Here is a 20136-nt window from a genome sequence, read left to right as displayed (position 1 = left end):
GCGATAAGACGTGTACTTGTCTATCCCTAATTCATGTATTTGGTTTTGATGTTATATTTGTTATTCTCGTGGGATTTTGTCTGATGCTTGGTCCGTTTCTGTGTGTGTTAGTTACATTGTAGTGTTGTGTCGTTGTTCTCCTCTTATATTTATGCGTTTCCCTCAGTTTTAGTTTGTTTCCCCGATTTTGTTTTTTGTACATGGATTTATGAGTTTGAACAGCGGTATACTACTGTTGCCTTTATAGTCCCTCGTGAAGACAGTGTATCACTTTCAATTTTGTCGGACCCCTCCAATTTATTTCTTTATGGTGTCTCACTCAAATAGCAAGTAGGTGAATGAAATTAACCTGTTAACAAATTTGGGTAGTAAATTTTAAAGTAAATCATTTATCTGTTCCAGCTTGAAAAAGGTTAAAAATTAGTGTCTAGAGATGTCAAACAGAATTCAAGACAGGTTAACGTAAATTTGTCTATATTTTGAGTGAGAGCTGTTATGATTTTGATATAACTTGTCCAATAAGTTGTTCACCACACTGTAAAAATATTATTTATAAATCGCAGGTGTGTTGTTTTGAATTTGCTTGTATTGTCTGAAAGAAATGCATTACGAAATAACTTTGTCTCAGGCTAAGATTATTATTTGGTTTTTTACAGCTGCTCTTTCCTACATAAACTTCAAGAAAAATAAAAAAAAAATGCAAAAATTTGGTAAAAATGATATCTTAAGGTAACTATTCTTATAATTTAAATCATGATTTGTTTGTTGCAGAATACGGTTTCTGTCCATCTACTGTAAATTCAGAAATTATTGAGTGCATTTATTATTGCAAATTTGTCATTTCAAACTTAAATGCGATTTTAATTTTTACGATTTAGAGAAAAGCCTGTTTAATTCAGATAAGATATATCAAAATGCGAGTTTTAATTATTGCGTTTACAACTCTGTCGCATTATTCGCAATAATAAAAACCTCGCAATAATTTCTGAATTTACAGTATTATGATATAAAGCTTATAGGCAAAAATGCTAGGATTTCTAAATAAGAGTGCGCAAGTTGTACCATGCATAACTGATCATGAGTGAGTTTGTGATGACAGTCCTTCATATAAAGAGTTTTTGACAGTTGTCACAAGAGAGCACACGCTGAAATGTCTCGCCTTCTTTACAAATCATTGATATTATGTTGATTGTCCCAAATATAAAGTTATTATATTATAAAATAATTATAAAATAATTACAACTGTCACATAAACTTAACATTACCCAAGAAATCTAAACATTGACCAATGAACCATGAAAATGAGGTCAAGGTCAGATGAACCATTTTAGGCAGACATGTACAGCTAACAAATCTTCCATTCAATAAATATAGTTGACCTATTGATTATAGTTTAAGAAAAATTAAAACACAAAAACTTATCGCTGAGCAAAGAACCGTAATCAAAGAGCAGAATGCTCTGAGGGATACGATTGCCATATAGTTTTCATTGACACATGTATAGCAGTTCTGCCAACTTTTCATTAAGCAAATTCGTGAGATTTGGCCAAAATAGAAAAGATCAAAGAGGAAAAAATTGATCCAAGGATACTGCTGCAAAAAAACATGAACATGCGTGAGTCTCACACATTTTTGGCAGCCCTGGCCTTGATAGTCAAAATAATTATGACGTCTTGAAAGGCTATTATATTTTTTTTTCTTTGACGCCTTACTTCGACGTCGAAGTAAGGCTTCAAAGTTTTATGACCGCAAGGCCTGGTACAGCTGGATAGTATTATTTTCAAAACTAATTCAACTGCACATGCAAAGGTAATATAAATCTGAATAGTCACTCAACTTTAAAAATAGCTAATCCCGGATACAAGTGTACAAGCAATGTACTTATTGTGTTTTATTTGTGTGCTATCAATTCCAAGTTTACTTTCCACAGCAGTCACTGAGAGAGAGAAGGAAGGTATTTCACTTCATAGTTCGAGATTACTCTGATGTCCGACGGCTGATTTGCCAGACAAGCTGGGACCGTGGGGGACTTTTATGCTAGTATACTTTTAAAATTAAAAACTTAAATAGTCCCAGTCCCATATATTATATCAAGTATTATTGGATGCCGAATTGAATTTTAAATAGGTGCCGATTTGACTTTTTCTATGGGCGCCGATTTGACCATGTGCCGATTTTACTTGTACCCAGTAATCTCGGGACTATTCACTTCGTATCTTATCACCGTTAATTCTAGGAAGAACCTCATTTCCCAGTCCCGTATATTATATCAAATATTATTGGATGCCGAATTGACTTTTAAATAGGTGCCGATTTGACTAGATGCCGATTTAACCAGGTGCCGATTTGACTTTTTCTATGGGTGCCGATTTGACCAGGTGCCGATTTGACTTGTACCCAGTAATCTCGGACTATTCACTTCGTATCTTATCACCGTTTCTAAATCTTAAATTATTAATTTCCGTTGGGTCAGTAGGCATGAATCCTTCCGTACACACTCCTCTGTTTAAATTGAGATCGTTCTTAATATAATACGACGTTTATCGACATCTAACGAGTTATTTTTTTCTTGACGATTTTGACGGGAAATACTTCTGAAAGGGAGACAACTCGAAACGATAATATGGAAGACTCCATTTCGGCTAAAGGGGTGTTATAGGTAAAACTTCATTGATTTTAATTTAAATGATGCATATGATTTTAAATTATGCAACATTATTAAACCCTCAATAGCAGGCAGACATAGAAAGAATCCAATGAGTTTCAAATTAATTAATAAGCGGGGAATCCAGAACAACCACTCAATCTGATACCCCTAGAAATCAAGAAAACTATACGCATGCGCATTAATACATAAACAAACCCGCGACTTGCGATTTGGAACAAGAACGTTTATTTAATTTATGATGTGATGAAACTGGATGAAACTGGTCAATTTCTTTATAAGAGTACAGTATCAGTTTCATAACGGTAAAATATAGAAAACTCCACTTCAGTTCTTACATGACAGAAATAGAATTATCGGATTCAAAGAACTCTCGCATTTATCAAAACTGGGGAATTCCCTCTGACGTGTTTCTAAATTTATAAAAACACTAAATATAAATACTGCTTAATTCTGATTTTCCGTGTTGTTAAAAACACGCATATAAGTCAGGGGGAAAATCAAACATGAAGATTATGAGAAGAACATTACAGGAAAGTTGTTTATGTTCAATCCTTTTGCTTGTTTTTACCTTTTAAAGCAAGACAATCATAAGAATCTGAGATGTTGCTGAATGTTTAGAATAGAACGGTTGACGTGAGGGAATGAGCTCTGAGTCGACGGTAAAAGTCTACAGATTGCTTAAAAGCAATCGTATCTCAAAAATGAGGTCATGATCAAATAAAACCTGTGCAACTGACATGCAGATCATAAAATATTTCCATATACCAAACATAAATGACTTATTGCATATAGTATTAGAAAAAAAGACCAAAACTCCAAAACTTACTTTGACCACTGAACAATGCAAATGACGTCAAGGTCAGATGACACCTGCCAGCTAGACATGTACACCTTACAGTTTTCCATACACCGAATATACTATACCTACTTATCGGAGATATGGACTTGACCACTAAAACGTAACCTTCTGTGACAAAAGTCGAAGGCTCGACATAAAAAAACGGTAAATGATCCATGTTAATATTAAAAGGTAAAAGTCAGATAAACCATGCTAGACAAACATGTTCACCTTGTAATTATTCCACATACAACATATATTTGACCTTTTGCCTATAATAACTGCTGTAAAATTGGACTTAACCATGAAAACTTAACATTGTGCATTCGGCCATGACAATGAGACCATGGTCAGATAAATTCTGCCAACAAATATGTACACCTTACAATCATTTTATTACACACTTTTGTTGGTGTCTTAAGATTAATTTTTACGTTTGTTTGAAATTTTTTATTCTTTTGTGGTGTATGTTTACACAGTTTTGGCTGCAGGATCCACATTATTGTCACATCAACCACAGGCACTCGTCTCAGAAACAAAATTTTCTATATACCTTTATATAACACAAGGTACTCAACTTGCGATTTAGAAAAATGTCAGGCGGTGACAAAATTCCGTTAAATGCCGATTTCTCGACTGTCAACCCCACTAAAACCTGTTGTCGATTGACACACTTTGGTAGGATTGCTACGGATAATTATTACAACAAAAGTAGTCGTGTTATACACCATTGTGAAGATAAATAAATTAATTTACGACATAACAAGTTTTAGTGGGGTTGTCAGCCGAAAAATCGGTATTTAACGGAATTTCGTCACCGCCTGTCATTTTTCTAAATCGCGAGTTAAGTACTTTGTGTTATATAAAGGTATATAGGAAAAAAAATTCTGAGACGAGTGCCTGTGACATCAACCTATAAACTCTGTTTGGACCCAAATTTTGTCCAATTAACAGAACTATAATCAACTGTCATACAAGTTGGAGATTCAGCTATAGCTATAAAACCCGGTTTAACCTGCCATTTTCTTTGGAGTTTTAAACCTGCATGTACGAAGTCAAGAATATGGCAGTTGTTTTTTACTTGTTCCTTTGGTTGATAACATTTTATTTTGTCAGTTTTTATATTTATGATGTACTTCCCCTTTTTTGAATTTGTCTTAGAGTTAGGTACTTTTGTTATACTTTTTATTCAACAAATCAGAAAAATATTGCATATAGTACTTATAAAACCATGAAAACGAGGTCATGATAAGATGAAATCTGTGAGACGGATATAAATGCCTTACCTTCATTTCTTACACACAGTTAAGTTGAACTATTGTCTATAGTTTGGTCATAAGGACTAAACTTTGATCAAATCACTGATCAATGAAATGAGGTAAAGGTCAAGTAAAGTTTGCCTGCTGACATTGCAAGGATCCCTTATGGCAAATGAAATTCTTATCCTAATTAAGTGACAAAGAATAGTCTTTTTATACAGTAACTGCTGATCCACAAAAGTTAGGTCAAGGATAATGAAAATATGCCAGATGGAAAGTTGGTAAATTAAGGCATCTGTATAAACAGTATAAAGCATTCAGTTCTTTTACTGTCTCATTATTTTTTTTTTATATAAACACAAAACGGTAATGCAATATATGTATGTATTTCCCAGTCTCCCACAGGTGTGATAAAACAAATCATCCTTTTATCATGTTTAAGAGCAATATAAACTGCTAGAACATGGTTTCCTCTATAAAGTTTTCAGAGCATAATTCAAATATTCAAACATTTCTTACATATAAAGTAAATAACAGTAGTATACCCTATTCAAAAGTCTTAAATTGACTGAGAGAAAACAATCCGGGTTACAAGCTAAAACCGAGGGAAACACATCAACTATAAGAGGAAAACAATAAAACAACAGAAACACTGACAATGCAACATACAAACTATGCAAATCTTTTAAAATTTAATAGACCATCTTCATAAATGAGGGAGCAGGACAAATAATCTTCCAAGGAAGTGAGATGCACCAATACAACTGCAAATAAAGTTTCAGTGACTAACAATACGTGGTTCCCCTTAAATTGATATGTCGCCATCTCTCTAGAAACCGGAACAGCAAACCAAACACTTGCTTTTTGGCTCTGTCTAGGCAAAACAAAACCTTGACCCACAGACTAAATTTGAATGATATCAACCCCAGTAATGTAGGATTGTAAGACAAAATTCGATTTAACAGTAAAATACAGCTTTTTTGTCCCCTGCGTAACGCCTTGAAGGTGACATTGAAATATCTGGCATCCGTCAGTCTGTGATCCGTCTGTCTGGTTTTGTAAGCACTCTCACAGGATTCTATAAAACTTATACTTTAGGTGAATATAAGAAATATCTCGGATAAGTTCTATAATGTCGGCCGATCAACTCTGTTTAAAAGAGTTATGCCGCTTGGAATTATTTAATTTATGGAATATGGCCTCAACAGCGCATTTACAGGTACTATTCTTGCCAGAGTTTTACTTAAGTTAATATCAGCAATATCTCAGACAATTAAGTAATTTCTATGATAGTAGATGATTCCACTTTTTTAAAAAGAGTTATGACCCTTGGAATCGTAAAATTAATGAAAAATATGCTTTTTAACCTTTTTGTCCCCTGCGCATGCTATTTATTCATAAATTGTTTTAAAAAAACCACAAAAAAATGCTTTCTTTTTTTAGTTATTGCCCCTGGATAGATAAAATATGTGCAACGCTGGGGACAATGGAACTCGATCTGTTCTTTTATTTTTGTTTAAATCAAATTTTATTTAAGATGCTTATTTATGAATCTTGAATAAGAGAGGAGAAAGATACCAAAGTAATATTCAAACTCAAGTCAAAAGAACAAACTGACAATGCCATGGCAAAAATCCAAAAATAAACAAAAGACAAACAGAATAAAAATAGACACCTATTAAAGATTGAACAAAGAATCACATGAGTTAGTTAACTTAAACAATAGGTATGCTCTATACATTTTAATATTTGGAAAAAAAAGTCCAAGAAATGAGAAAAAAATCCTAAAATATTTCGACAATAGCAGGTGTGGAGTTCAATACATTATGGTTGAAAAACTGTAGGAGTTGATTACACAAATTAGATATGTTCTTTTTCCCCATTAAATCACCATATTGAAATAAACTGGTTTTGGACAGCCAAACTAGCTAAACCCTATAAAATATATTTTCAAATTTTGCACCATAATTTTTTCATCATTAAACACTTATGCAAAAGTTCTAAGAAAGTATGACAAAGTTATATTGATGAAAAAAATATATAAATTTATACTGTATCAATTTGATAACTGCAAAAAAAAGCAAGTCTATTTAGTAGTGAACTAAAGGAAAGCGCAAAAAAAAATCAAATTTAGCAGCGGATATTATGTGTTGATCATTGATTGGGTATCAAAATATTATGTGGAGGTTTGAAAAGGTAATTGATGTCTCAAATTGGGATCATCTGATCCCCTCGTCTCGTTTCTGCTACAAATAGTAGCAGACTTGACAAAAATCCTACCATCTAATTTTTTCCATATGCCATCATCAGAATTTGCTTTACATCTAATTCTATGGATTTCAATCCCATTTGTACTGGTCACCTGTCCATTATTAATTTCTTCTCCGAACAATCTCTTCAGCAATGAGGTTTTTCCAGTACCCTTCTTTCCAACAATTACCAAACGAATTTCCCTTTTCTTCTCAGAGCCTGACTCAAGTAATTTAAGGTACACAGGAACATATTTTTTGTCAGACAACAATTTGATTTCAGTTGGAATGAAATGATCTAAAAATATTTTGAAATGAGACGAAATATTTTCATAAATGATTAAAAGATATTTCCATATATTTTCAGTTAGAAGAATGCTTAAATGATAAATGAATATTTTCTGAAAGAAGACAGCTTAAATGTTACAGTAATGTTTTCATAAAATTTTCTTAAATAAGATAGTTATACCTTATTCAAATGAAAACATTTATTTGTTTATCTCAGTTTTTTATGAGTAAAGAAAACATTCATGTCGGAGCCTTTTATATCTGAATATACGGTATGTTTTTTTCTCATTGTAGAAAGCCAGGACTGTAATCTTTCATCAACTTCATTTGGACTTTGGTTGAAAGTTGTCTCATTTGCAATCATACCACATCTTCTTATTTTTATATGTTTATAAATAAAAAATTACTTGTACAACCTTCAAAGGATCTGCTGGATAAAGTTGTTTGAGTTTGTCTTGACGTGAACATCTACAAAAATCGAAATACACTACAGTAGAAAATATAGCAAAGTATTGTGGAGTGCCATTTTAATCTTTTAATAGAAATTTTCATGTTAACAACTGTGAAATAAAACCAGCAATTTAAAGTGTCAAAAGGAGATAGGCAAAATTCCCCCTGCAACACAAAATGACTAAAGGATGTTCGCTACTCTGTTAAAAAATAACAAGCTTTTTAAAAGACTATTATAAATTGATAGTATATAAATAAAGAAACTAAAAAAGTAGAAAAAAATGGAGAGTCCCTGTGCTGGTTTTCGAGATATAAGCCATTGAAAATTTGGCGGGAAATTATTCTCTCTAGATTTTTCATATATTTGACATTGACACCTTATTTGTTTCAAACACTATGAAAAAATAACAAGAATTTTGTAAAATTTTGAAATATGGCTTTTTTAACTTTATGTAATACAATTATAAAAAGAAAAGTAGGGGTTAGTGGGCAAATTTTTTTAATGACAATACATGGATAAAACCAGAGGATTCTGAAAATCTGACAAAAAATCAAAAAGTGGAGGAGCAAACATCCTTAAACCTGAAATGCGATCATTTAAGTAGCAGATTTATTTAAATTCAGGACTTGTGTTTTAACCTTATTCAAATTTTTGGCAAATGATGATTAGTTTATTTCTGCATTCTTTATATTCTGTCAAACTTTCATGAAAAAGTATTTATAAATCAAATCTATTACATTCCAACTGAAAGTTAATTTGTCCTCGCTAAAACAAATATTACAATTTTCCTTAAAAAAAATGCTTTCAATCATCATAATTTGTGCTCCCATGATCTGTTTTATAACATGTATAAGATGCTATATAATATGAAAGTTCATTCCATCCAAAGGTCCTTCAACACTCTATCATTGTCTAATTAACTTTTGGAAGTCAAAACAAGAGTAAAAGGTTCTTACCGTTCATAAAGATTGGATAAGGACAGATTTTGAAATTTCATGCAAACTATTAAGGAATGTATCTCCCTCATGCAAAGCTCTCATTCCTTTCACGGATTTGGCTACACTTTTTTGACCTTTTGGATTATAGCTCTTCACCTTTTATATAAGCTTTGGATTTCAAATATTTTGGCTACGAGCATCACTTTAGAGACATGTATTGTCGAAATGCGCATCTGGTGCAAGAAAATTGGTACCGTTAATGTTATTACTTTTAGTACAGAAAAATACTTTTTTATGAAAATGTGATATACAAAAAGCAACACAGATCATACAATACAAACTCTTTCTTCCAAACAAATAAGTCAATATCCTTTATGTCCCTCGATGCCAGGAACAATTACAGCATATACACAAAAGATATATGTACAATGATATTGAACATGATGCTAATTTTGATAACAAACTTAGGCGTTATATAATGTTTGCAAAGAACTGCATTTTTAGAAATTATCAATTTGTAACTAAAGATATTTCACACTTTTATCAAGAAGCCATATAAAAAATTTCCTTTTTTTTAATTGCCAAAAACTTAATCTCACACTACTTCCTAAAATTGACCACTTTTGTGAAAATATCTGTTTAGAAACAAGCTCCTGGCATTCGTGTCTCAGTTATGATGAATATAACGGAATTGAGGAAGAGAAACTATTCCCGCCTTCCAGAACTGAATGGTTTATATTAAAATAGACATTTTAACATTTACCCCATTGCTGCTTTGTAGCCTAGTCAGCCATGTTAGTTGACCAGCTGATTCATCGAACATATTGTTTAAGACACGATATCCAGTTGTTATATAATAATAATAATAAAAAAAAGTTTCATTAAAGTTTATGAAGGTTTGACAAAGTATTTGGCTATTTGATGTTTAAAAAAACTTTGGCACCATACTGCATCTTAATGATAACTAAAAAACTGGGTCCTTTTATCAGTGAAATACAAAAAAATATAAAAAAATTGTTTGCTCTGGCTACGATTTGTTTTTATCATAAAAAGCTTCTATCCATTTAATATAACATTCCATGAACATGATGAAGGTTTGACTGTTGTATGTTGTTCTCCTCTTATAGTTGTTAATGTGTTTCCCTTGGTTTTATTTTGTTACCCGCATTTGTTTTCGCTTAAACAAATTATGACTATTGAACAGCGGTATAATTAGTTATCAAAGGTACCAGGATTATAATTTAGTACGCCAGACGCGCGTTTCGTCTACATAAAACTCATCAGTGACGCTCATATCAAAATATTTATTAAGCCAAACAAGTAAAAAGTTGAAGAGCATTGAGGATCCAAAATTCCAAAAAGTTGTGCCAAATACGGCTAAGGTAATCTATGCCTGGGATAAGAAAAATCCTTAGTTTTCGAAAAATTCAAAGTTTTGTTAACAGGAAATTTGTAAAAATGACCACATTATTGATATTCATGTCAACACCGAAGTGTTGACTACTGGGCTGGTGATACCCTCGGGGACGAAACGTCTACCAACAGTGGCATCGACCCAGTGGTGTAAATAGTTATCAAAGGTACCAGGATTCTAATTTAGTACGCCAGACGCGCGTTTCGTCTACATAAGACTCATCAGTGAAGCTCATATCAAAATATTTATTAAGCCAAACAAGTAAAAAGTTGAAGAGCATTGAGGATCCAAAATTCCAAACAGTTGTGCCAAATACGGCTAAGGTAATCTATGCCTGGGATAAGAAAATCCTTAGTTTTCGAAAAATTCAAAGTTTTGTTAACAGGAAATTTGTAAAAATGACCACATTATTGATATTCATGTCAACACCGAAGTGTTGACTACTGGGCTGGTGATACCCTCGGGGACGAAACGTCTACCAGCAGTGGCATCGACCCAGTGGTGTAAATAGTTATCAAAGGTACCAGGATTATATTTAGTACGCCAGACGCGCGTTTCGTCTACATAAGACTCATCAGTGACGCTCATATCAAAATATTTATTAAGCCAAACAAGTAAAAAGTTGAAGAGCATTGAGGGTCCAAAATTCCAAAAAGTTGTGCCAAATACGGCTAAGGTAATCTATTATAATACTGTTGCCTTTATTCAAGTAGGCCCTGTATACTTCCTTACCTGCGTTTACCATATATGACGTAATGTGTTTACTTTTCGGTTTAATTGGACCCTACACACTTCCTTACCTGTGTAGACCATATATATTTATTTGTAGGTTTAAGTGAACCCTACCCTACACACTTCCTTACATGTGTAGACCATATATATTTATTTGTAGGTTCAAGTGGACCCTACACACTTCCTTACATGTGTAGACCATGCATGTTTATTTGTAGGTTTAAGTGGACCCTACACACTTCCTTACCTGTGTAGACCATATATATTTATATTTAGGTTTAACTGGACCCAGTGTACACAGATCTGTGTAGACCATTCTTGTATTTGTAGGACTCAAAGGTGTGATGGGGACGGTGAAGTTTGATACTCACTCTGAAATGTGATGGTCTGTTGGCTGAATAGTTATCAAAGGTACCAGGATTATAATTTAGTACGCCAGACGCGCGTTTCGTCTGAAGTGCGATGATCTTTATGGTTGCAGTTTCCTACTAAATGATATAATGTTCTCTTAAATTTGCTGCATGGGGACATTATTCTACATAATAGTTTAATTTTACTTTGTTCCTTTCATCAGAGATAACTAAATGTGTTAAAGTAATCTCAACTCTCATAAATTCCACATTAACTATATTATCCTAATACGGGGAGTATCTTTGCTTCCCTGATGAAGTTAGTGAATTATAAGCTGCATCGTTCATTAAACACAAAACTCGAGTAGATTTCGAAAAATTATCTCATTTAAATTTCCCCTGTCTACAACTTTTTCCCTTTTTCAGTAGTATATAAAAAAATTCAAGTTGTATTTATGTTGAATATGTGATATAGATACAATGGATAAGCGTTGATTCTTGCAAAAGAAACTATGAGCCCGGAGGGCGAATGGTTTGTTTTTCAATGAATCAACGCTTATCAATTGTATCGATTAATGTCTTTTAAAAATTAACGCCTATTAGAAGGTATTGTAGGTGAGATTAAATAACCATGTAATCGTGTCAAACGATTCATTACAATAAATTGAATATCACAATTAAATGGTTAAAACAAAAATACAAATTAATATATTACAACACAACACGTCTGCCCTTAGAGATCTTCATACTATCAGGCATCTGAATATTGTCTGTTTTTTCAAATTATTCTAACTAATTTCTATTTAAAATGGAAAATGGAAAATGGAAATGGAAAATGTATCAAAGGGAATACAACCCGACAAAGACCATATATATAGTACATATAATAAGTACTATGTTTCCGAAATTTCTAACAAGTAGCCTAATTCTAGGCACATCACGATTTTTGTAGCATAGGAATTTACGATTAAACAGTTGTAAAATTATGTAGTAAAACAGATGAAATCATATTTTATTAATTTATAAAACAAAAATGGACATATCATGAGAATGTAATCATTTTTGCTTCAAACATGTGGAATAGCCAACAATAATCCAAAAATAAACGACCAGACTCGCTTTTATTACAAACATTATCCACAATAACATAACATAAAAACAAGAACAGAAACTGGGAAAGTAGAGAAAAGGGACGACAAAGAGAATTCAGGGATTCGAACTTAAAAATACAAGTCCGTACCTAAATCTCATTTATCTTAACTCAGTATCTTAACCATGAAACCTCGTGGCTACCAATTCATGCTATTCGTTTGCCTATTATGAATATATAAAGGTAGAAGCCCTGTGTGTCTGTTGTACCGATGTATATCATATATTCATTTAAATATATAAAATAGACATTTAAATCGTAACCGATTGTTAGCCCAGAGGTTTCGTTGATACATGTATGTTGATGTCAGTTACACGTATCAGAATTCATGGACGGGTTCGAATCCCAGTGAAGGCATATAGAAATCACAAAAATTAAAGGTAAGTTTTTAAAACAATTCCATTAGTGAACAGAAATCAGTTAATTAGTCAATTCAAACTTAATGAGATTAGGCACACAAAGGAAACAAAAGAATCTAATATAGTGAGCCCATTTCAACGACCGATTTAGGAAGCGTTGATTCTAGAAAAAAAATCTACGGTAAATGAATAGGCTGACGTCACCACAATGGTTTAAGAAAAAACATTCCATATTTTCTTCAGGTGCAGTCAAAACCAATGAGGGTGATCACTTTATAAGGCCCTTATTATATAATGCATTTTAAACAGCTATCCCATCTTCGGTAATTGAAATTAATTGGTTTTAATGGAAAATAACCTTCGTTTGTTGTGTCTTAAATGATTGTATGAACGTTGGCTTAAGTTATGTTTGCACAAAGCGAACTATAACGTTACTATTACGACTGGAAATAATAATTATGACTGATTTTAATAAGACGTGTTAATTTTTTCGATGGCATACTTAATTAACATGAAAAGGTGTGTCTAACTAACCAATTGACATTTTAATCGACATTAAAAACACATTGAATATAAAGTTTAAGTAATCCATCGCACTTTGGGGTAGCTAGCAACACGACAGCGTCAAAATGCCACCATTCGGGGTTCAGAGTCCTACATTTTTAAATGTGTAAGTGCACCCCGTAGATTTCCTCACCTGTGTAGACAATTTTGCATAATATATATATTTATCCCGGCGAAGGAAGAACCAAAAATTTGCGAAAGCAAATTTACAGATCTTACATTGTTGGGTTGATGTTTAGACGAGTTGTATATACATTATGTACACAGCCATGTATCACCATCATTGATGGCGATCCGATGGATACATCTGTTGTAGGGTTGTCACTGACTCAGACGTACTTATAAATATAATTATTTTCTGTGACTGTATCTTACATTAATTTGTAGGATCCTTTACTATAGATAATTTAGCTGATCTGTAACAATAACATCTTCATGCCTTATATATCATGTACTGCAGTACGCCGCTAGATTAAAACTGACGTGGAAAGGTAACACTCGGCCAGCGAAAGCTCTTTTTTGAGAGCCCAGGTGGCCGTGTGGTCTAGCGGGACAGCTGCAGTGCAGGCGATTTGGTGTCACGATATCACAGTAGCATGGGTTCGAATCCCGGCGAGGGAAGAACCAAAAATTTGCGAAAGCAAATTTACAGATCTAACATTGTTGGGTTGATGTTTAGACGAGCTGTATATACATTATGTACACAGCCATGTATCACCATCATTGATGGCGATCCGATAGATACATCTGTTGTAGGGTTGTCACTGACTCGGACGTACTTATAAATATAATTATTTTCTGTGACTGTATCTTACATTAATTTGTAGGATCCTTTACTATAGATAATTTAGCTGATCTGTAACAATAACATCTTCATGCCTTATATATCATGTACTGCAGTACGCCGCTAGATTAAAACTGACGTGGAAAGGTAACACACGGTCAGCGAAAGCTCTTTTTATGAGAGCCCAAGTGGCCGTGTGGTCTAGCGGAACGGCTGCAGTGCAGGCGATTTGGTGTCACGATATCACAGTAGCATGGGTTCGAATCCCGGCGAGGGAAGAACCAAAAATTTGCGAAAGCAAATTTACAGATCTAACATTGTTGGGTTGATGTTTAGACGAGTTGTATATACATTATGTACACAGCCATGTATCACCATCATTGATGGCGATCCGATAGATACATCTGTTGTAGGGTTGTCACTGACTCGGACGTACTTATAAATATAATTATTTTCTGTGACTGTATCTTACATTAATTTGTAGGATCCTTTACTATAGATAATTTAGCTGATCTGTAACAATAACATCTTCATGCCTTAATATATATCATGTACTGCAGTACGCCGCTAGATTAAAACTGACGTGGAAAGGTAACACACGGCCAGCGAAAGCTCTTTTTTTGAGAGCCCAGGTGGCCGTGTGGTCTAGCAGGACGGCTGCAGTGCAGGCGATATGGTGTCACGATTTCACAATAGCATGGGTTCGAATCCCGGCGAGGGAAGAACAAAAATTTGCGAAAGCAAATTTACAGATCTAACATTGTTGGGTTGATGTTTAGACGAGCTGTATATACATTATGTACACAGCCATGTATCACCATCATTGATGGCGATCCGATGGATACATCTGTTGTAGTGTTGTCACTGACTCAGACGTACTTATAAATATAATTATTTTCTGTGACTGTATCTTACATTAATTTGTAGGATCCTTTACTATAGATAATTTAGCTGATCTGTAACAATAACATCTTCATGCCTTACATATCATGTACTACAGTACGCTGCTAGATTAAAACTGACGTGGAAAGGTAACACACGGCCAGCGAAAGCTCTTTTATTTGAGAGCCCAGGTGGTCGTATGGTCTAGCGGGACGGATGCAGTGCAGGCGATTTGGTGTCACGATATCACAGTAGCATGGGTTCGAATCCCGGCGAGGGAAGAACCAAAAATTTGCGAAAGCAAATTTACAGATCTAACTCTGTTGGGTTAATGTTTAGACGAGTTGTATATATATATATATAATTCGTCTAAACATCAACCCAACAATGTTAGATCTGTAAATTTGCTTTCAAATAAAAGAGCTTTCGCTGGCCGTGTGTTACCTTTCCACGTCAGTTTTAATCTAGCGGCGTACTGCAGTACATGATATATAAGGCATGAAGATGTTATTGTTACAGATCAGCTAAATTATGTTTTCTATGTTGTGTCATGTGTACTATTGTTTTTCTGTTTGTCTTTTTCATTTTTAGCCATGGCGTTGTCAGTTTGTTTTAGATTTATGAGTTTGACTGTCCCTTTGGTATCTTTCGTCCCTCTTTTATCTATAGTAAAGGATCCTACAAATTAATGTAAGATACAGTCACAGAAATATATATATATATATATATATATCGGTTTTAGCGGACCCAGTGTAGACCATTTTTGTATATATTTGTATTTAAAGTGGACCCTTTAACCTGTGTATACCATTTTTTTAAATCTGTAGATTTAAGTGGACCCTGCAGAATTCCTTACCTATGTAGACAATTTATTATTGAACCCTATACATTACCTAACTTGTTTAGACCATTCTTGTTTATCTGATTGTTTATTTGGACCCAGGACCCAGGTATACTTCCTCGACCGTTCTAGACCATTCTGGTATCTGAAAGTTTGCGTCGTTCCTGTGTACTTTCATATCTGTGCAAATCATTTCAGTATATCTTTAGGTTTAAGATGGTACTGTACACTTCCTTACATGTTTATACCATTCCTGTATATTTGTAGGGTTAAGTAGACCCTGTATTCTTCCTAACTTTTTGGACAACTCTTGTATATCTGTAGGTTTAAGCGGACCATGACCACTTTTTTGACTGTTAACCATTTATGTATATCTTTAGGTTTAGGCATTGAACCTTTCCTTACCTGCTTATACCATTCTTGTTTTTGAGACATTTTAAGTGGCAGTCAACAATTCATTTGCTCTTTAGACAAATCTTTTATAACTGGTTTAAGTGGACTCTGTAAACTTCCTTACCTGTATATCAGGATAAGTGGTAATGCATTTCTTTATCTTTGAAGAATTAAGGGTATCCTGTATAGATCCATATCTGTATACATAAACTTTTCCGTCAGTTTCATATACTTGTGAGATGTTGTTCACCGCTTCTACTGTAATCTCTATAACTTTACAATCTTCGGTAAATAAAAACATGGACAATATCTGGATTAATTGTTACAAATAAGACCAAAGTATGCATCTTTAATGTGGAGAAAACAAGACCAATATAAACCAGATGCTCCGCAGGGCGCAGCTTTATACGACCGCAGAGGTTGAACCCTGAACGATGTATGGACACAACATTCAAGCTGGAGTCAGCTCTGAATTTAGATTGTGATTAAAAAGTTGACACAGCATAGGTTTCTGACACAAAATGAATGTGGTCTAATGAACTTAAACATTTTTTTTTCTTTTGAGCAATTCACATTGCTGTTGAATATTAATCCTCTAAAAATTTGAAATCCCCCCCCCCCCCAATTTTTTTTCATCTCCCCCTTTCCCTTATTCCAAAAATGATCTCAATTCAAATTTCTAATGGAGTTTGCAACAATAACATTTAAATACATATCATAAAATATTAAAATATAAAATGTCATGGTTAAAATTAGTTTTTTTTTAAGGTGGTACCTAACACTACAGGGAGATAACTCTGTAAAATCAGCAGAACGTTTTAATGACGTTGTGATCTTAAGGGAATATTAAGCTTCTCAATGATCAAAATGAGTGTTTGTCAAACTGCTATATAACCAGTGTAATTTTTCTGATTAAATGGTTGGTTCAATTTTTTGGATTTTTTTAATATTTTTGTCAAAGGGTCAAAGTAAATACTTTGTCAAAATTTTAAGAAAATTAAACGAGCCAAATTAATTTTAGTTCAGGTTTTAGGTACCACCTTAATAGTAACTTCTAAAAAAAATAAATGGGGAATGTGTCCAAAGGGACACAGATGATGCCCCCACTAGCATATAACGTTAAAAAGGTATATAACTAAAGAACAGTAAAAGTGAAGCTGCCAAAAATTGAACTTGAACTGAGTTTAGAGGTGCTAAGAATTATATAAACATTTCATTAATAAATTTAGTTAAGACAAACTTAAGTAAAGAGAACAGAAAAGAAAAAAATCTTCAATTTTTCCACTGGTAAAGAGGCATAACCCTAGAAAAGTAATCAAAGTGCTTGTAATCACTGAATGGCAAAGATTGTTTTAACTAATAAGTTGGTAGTAAAAGTGAATAATGCATTGTATAGGTGTAATACCACAAAATCATGGTACGTCATATCTGGTTGTATACGAAAATAGGTCAAAAAGAAATATTCGCTTGAATTTGACAGTTGTAGGTAATTAATCCTACATTTTATTGCAGTAAAAGATTTCTGTGTCATAAACATATGTCTTGAGTATTTCAAAGCACCATTATTTTTTTATTTGGTATTTCTATAGAATATTTTGTAATCTTGAGGTTACATGGTGATTAAACCTTGTACACAGATAAAATAAGATGAGAAATTTGATTGGTTAACTTCCAGTGATGGTTATTTTCACATATGCAATGAAATGTTATGTGAATATTTTTTTTGTAGTACTGGAAATGATAAAACTTTACTCATGCCAAGTATTTCTTTATTTGAAATAAAGATAAATTCTACAGATTTTTTTGAAAAGCGCAAATTTAACAAAGACTAATAGGGGAAAATCAATGGTGGTATCACACCTATAGTGTATATAGCATTGATTTAAGTTGATTCAACTACTATTCTGGACAAAGAAAGATAACTCCAATTTTTAAAGAATAATAATCATGGCTAAAAATAAACAAAAAAGCTTCATCAGCAACATTTTATATTGGCAAATTTCCAATGAAGTTTATACTAAAGTTATTGGCAAATTTCCAATGTACATAATTTAAAAGCAGTTTAGGTGAGATAAACAATAAAGCTTCATCAGCAACATTTTATATTGGCAAATTTCCAATGAATTTCATTAAACTAAAGTTATTGGCAAATTTCCAATGGAATTTATTAATAATAAAGTTTTTGGCAAATTTCCAATATACATAATTTAAAAGCAGTTTAGGTGAAATATTCAAATAGGTTTCAATTACCAACCTTATGCTGCTTTTAAATCATGTTTTGTACTTAAATAATTGTCCATTAACCTGGTTACCCTTTTCCCCCTTTTTTGCCCTTTATTCCTTAACGGTTTGAGCCATAACTCCCAAAGACAATTATTACCATCCCTTTGTGGTATTCCAATATCCAAAATCTAAATACATCGTTAGATTCAGCATATCAAAGAACCCCAAGAATTCAATTTTTGATGAAATCAAATCAAGTTCAATTTAGGACCTTTAAGACCTCACTGTGGACCAATTTGATAATAAACTCATCATAGATACCAGGACTTAATTTTGTACATACGCCAGACGCGCGTTTCGTCTACAAAAGACTCATCAGTGAAGCTCGAATCCAAAAAAATTAAAAAGGCCAAATAAAGTACAAACTTGAAGAGCATTGAGGATCAAAATTCCTAAAAGATTTGCCAAATCAAGCTAAGGTAATCTATGCCAGATGTAGAAAAGCCTTAGTATTTCAAAAATTCTAAATTTTGTAAACAGTTAATTTATAAATATAACCATATCAATGATAATTCATGTCAGCACAAAAAGTGCTGACTACTGGGATGGTGATACCTTCGGGGAAACAAATCACCACCAGCAGTGGCATCGACCCAGTGGTTGTAAATAAACTCATCATAGATACCAGGACTAAATTTTGTATATATCCGGGCCCAAATATCATAAAACTAAATACATGGTTAGATTCAGCATATATCGAAGAACCCCATATATTCAATTTTTGTTGAAATCAAACAAAGTTTAATTTTGGACCCCAATTTTGACCAACTTGAAAACTGGGCCCATATTAAAAAAACTAAGTACATGTTTTGATTTAGTAAATCAAAGAACCCCAACAATTCAATTTTTGTAAAAAAACTTAAGTTTAATTTTTGACCCTTTGGACCTTAATGTAGACCAATCTGAAAACGGGACAAAAAAATTAAGAATCTAAATACACGGTTAGATTCGGCATATTAAAGAACCCCCATAGTTCAATTTTTGATGAAATCAAACAAAGTTTAATTTTGGACCCTTTTGGCCCCTAATTCCTGAACTGTTAAAACCAATACTCCCAAAATCAATCCCAACCTTTCTTTTGTGGTCATAAACCTTGTGTTTAAATTTCATAGATTTCTATTTATTTATACTACAGTAACTGTTATTGTGCAAAAAACCCCCCAAAAAATGCTTATTTGGGCCCTTTTTTAGCCCGTAATTCCTAAATTGTTGATACCAAAACTCCCAAAATCAATCCCAACTTTTCTTTTGTGATCATACACCTTGTGTTAAAATTTCATAGATTTCTAGTTACTTATACTAGAGTTATTGTGCGTAAACCAAAAAAATGCTAATTGGACACTTATTTGGCCCCTCATTCTTAAACTGTTAGGACCAAAATTTCCAAAATCAATCCCAACCTTCCTTTTGTTGTCATAAACCTTGTGTTAGAATTTCATAGATTTCTATTAACTTATACTAAAGTTATAGTGCGAAAACCAAATGTCTTCGGACGATGACGACGACGACGACGCCAACGTCATACCATTATACGACCGCATTTTTGCAGTCGTATAAAAATGAACTCTATTATAGAGTGTAACAAGAGTGCATATACTGAAATGTCTCGCCTTCTTTACTTATCATTAATATTATGTTGACAGTCCTAAATATAAAGCTTTATTACAACTGTCACATAAACTTCATGTTAACC

General features: G+C 33.2%; 1 protein-coding gene across 1 annotated transcript in view; it reads right to left on the bottom strand.

Moving 5' to 3' along the window:
• The window catches only part of LOC143053718 (uncharacterized), a 65018-nt gene that overhangs the window by 14054 nt on the left and 30828 nt on the right, over positions 1 to 20136 (bottom strand). Inside the window, exons 5-7 of the mRNA XM_076226504.1 lie at positions 16285 to 16442; positions 7710 to 7770; positions 7046 to 7312 (exon numbers count right to left, since the gene is read on the bottom strand). Coding sequence (XP_076082619.1) covers positions 7046 to 7312; positions 7710 to 7770; positions 16285 to 16442 — 486 coding nt within the window. The remainder of the gene's footprint in view (positions 1 to 7045; positions 7313 to 7709; positions 7771 to 16284; positions 16443 to 20136) is intronic.

Source organism: Mytilus galloprovincialis, chromosome 12 (genome assembly GCF_965363235.1).
Source record: "Mytilus galloprovincialis chromosome 12, xbMytGall1.hap1.1, whole genome shotgun sequence".
NCBI classification, from domain to species: Eukaryota; Metazoa; Mollusca; class Bivalvia; order Mytilida; family Mytilidae; genus Mytilus; species Mytilus galloprovincialis.
The sequence above is the reverse complement of the archived record's forward strand: the minus strand, read 5'-3'. Positions and strand labels throughout refer to the sequence as shown.